Consider the following 1,189-nt stretch of genomic DNA (forward strand, 5'->3'; position numbering starts at 1 on the left):
TTTTGCACTCGTTACGAAATATACTATAATTTAATCGATCGAATGTCATTCGCGCGCATTTCAGTACGGAGACACAATGACAAACATTGTGGTAGTCCAATTCTCCGACTACGTTCAAACCGGAAGGGATAAGCGCTTCAACCTCACGTGCCTCTTCCGAGGCCCCGGTGAAGCTGTCGTCACTTCCGGCTACATCGGCGCTGGGTACGACAGGTTAATTAGATTGTAGATTAATAGATCATTCATTTCTTCGAAAATCTCAGCGCGTGTTTAATTGATCGATGTGTGGAATATCAGTAGATCCGGTTCGCCGATTCCCATCGAGTACCTGCCCGCCGAGAATACACTGAGTTCAAAGGTGCGATTACTGATTTTGTATCAAGGAAGACCCACCACGACCATTGCGGTGGGCGATCCCCTCACTTTCAGGCTCGAGGCTCAGGACGGGTGAGTGCTGTCGTTCTAGCGTTCGAACATTTGTGGACGAAATTAATTTTGAACTCTTGTTGCTTGCGTTTTTTCCAGGTATAATTATGTTAGCGACATATTCGCAACGAATGTCATCGCTCGGGATCCTTATTCTGGGCGGAGTGTGCAGCTAATTGATCGATATGGGTAATATTTCAAAGTATTTCCAATTTCTTGTGTCAGGATAACTAATTTTAGCCTCAGGAGTTCGAATATGCCATTTTAATTGAAAGAATAATTGGTTAAATGAATCCAATTTTGAATTGGATTAAAAAATTCTTCTCAATGCCATCTTAAATGGGTTCGATCATGAGATTGAGAGCATTATCTGTTGTTGGAAAAATTTATTTTGAAATCAATATTCAGGGAAAGGTAAAAAATGTTAATGTTGGGGCAATGTTGGCTGCCAACGTTGGGATAATGTCGGCTGTCAGCGTTGAGACAATGTCGGGAGAATGTTGACCGCCAATGTTGGGACAATGTCGGGGCAATGTTGGCTGTCAATGTCGGGAGAATGTCGGCTGCCGGCGTTGGGCCAATGTTGGGAGAATGTCGGCTGCCAACATTGGGGTAATGTTGAATTCAATGAATCATTGACTTCAATTTAAAATACATCACCATAAAAATTCCATTCGAATCCACTCGAATTATTCTCACCTGTTTCCTTCGTGATTATCCCAGGACCCTGCTAATCTTCTCAAAAAAAAAAAAAAACAGAATT

The 1,189-nt window shown here is 42.3% G+C and overlaps 1 protein-coding gene across 1 annotated transcript in view; it reads left to right on the top strand.

Annotated features, from left to right (window-relative positions):
- Positions 1-1,189, top strand: part of LOC107040537 — a 16,127-nt gene that overhangs the window by 12,600 nt on the left and 2,338 nt on the right. Inside the window, exons 12-14 of the mRNA XM_015260657.1 lie at positions 65-213; positions 298-447; positions 526-615. Of these exons, the coding sequence (XP_015116143.1) occupies positions 65-213; positions 298-447; positions 526-615 (389 nt within the window). The remainder of the gene's footprint in view (positions 1-64; positions 214-297; positions 448-525; positions 616-1,189) is intronic.

The sequence above is a fragment of the Diachasma alloeum genome, unplaced genomic scaffold (genome assembly GCF_001412515.2).
Source record: "Diachasma alloeum isolate Michigan unplaced genomic scaffold, Dall2.0 Dall_scaffold_00338, whole genome shotgun sequence".
In the NCBI taxonomy this organism is placed as follows: domain Eukaryota; kingdom Metazoa; phylum Arthropoda; class Insecta; order Hymenoptera; family Braconidae; genus Diachasma; species Diachasma alloeum.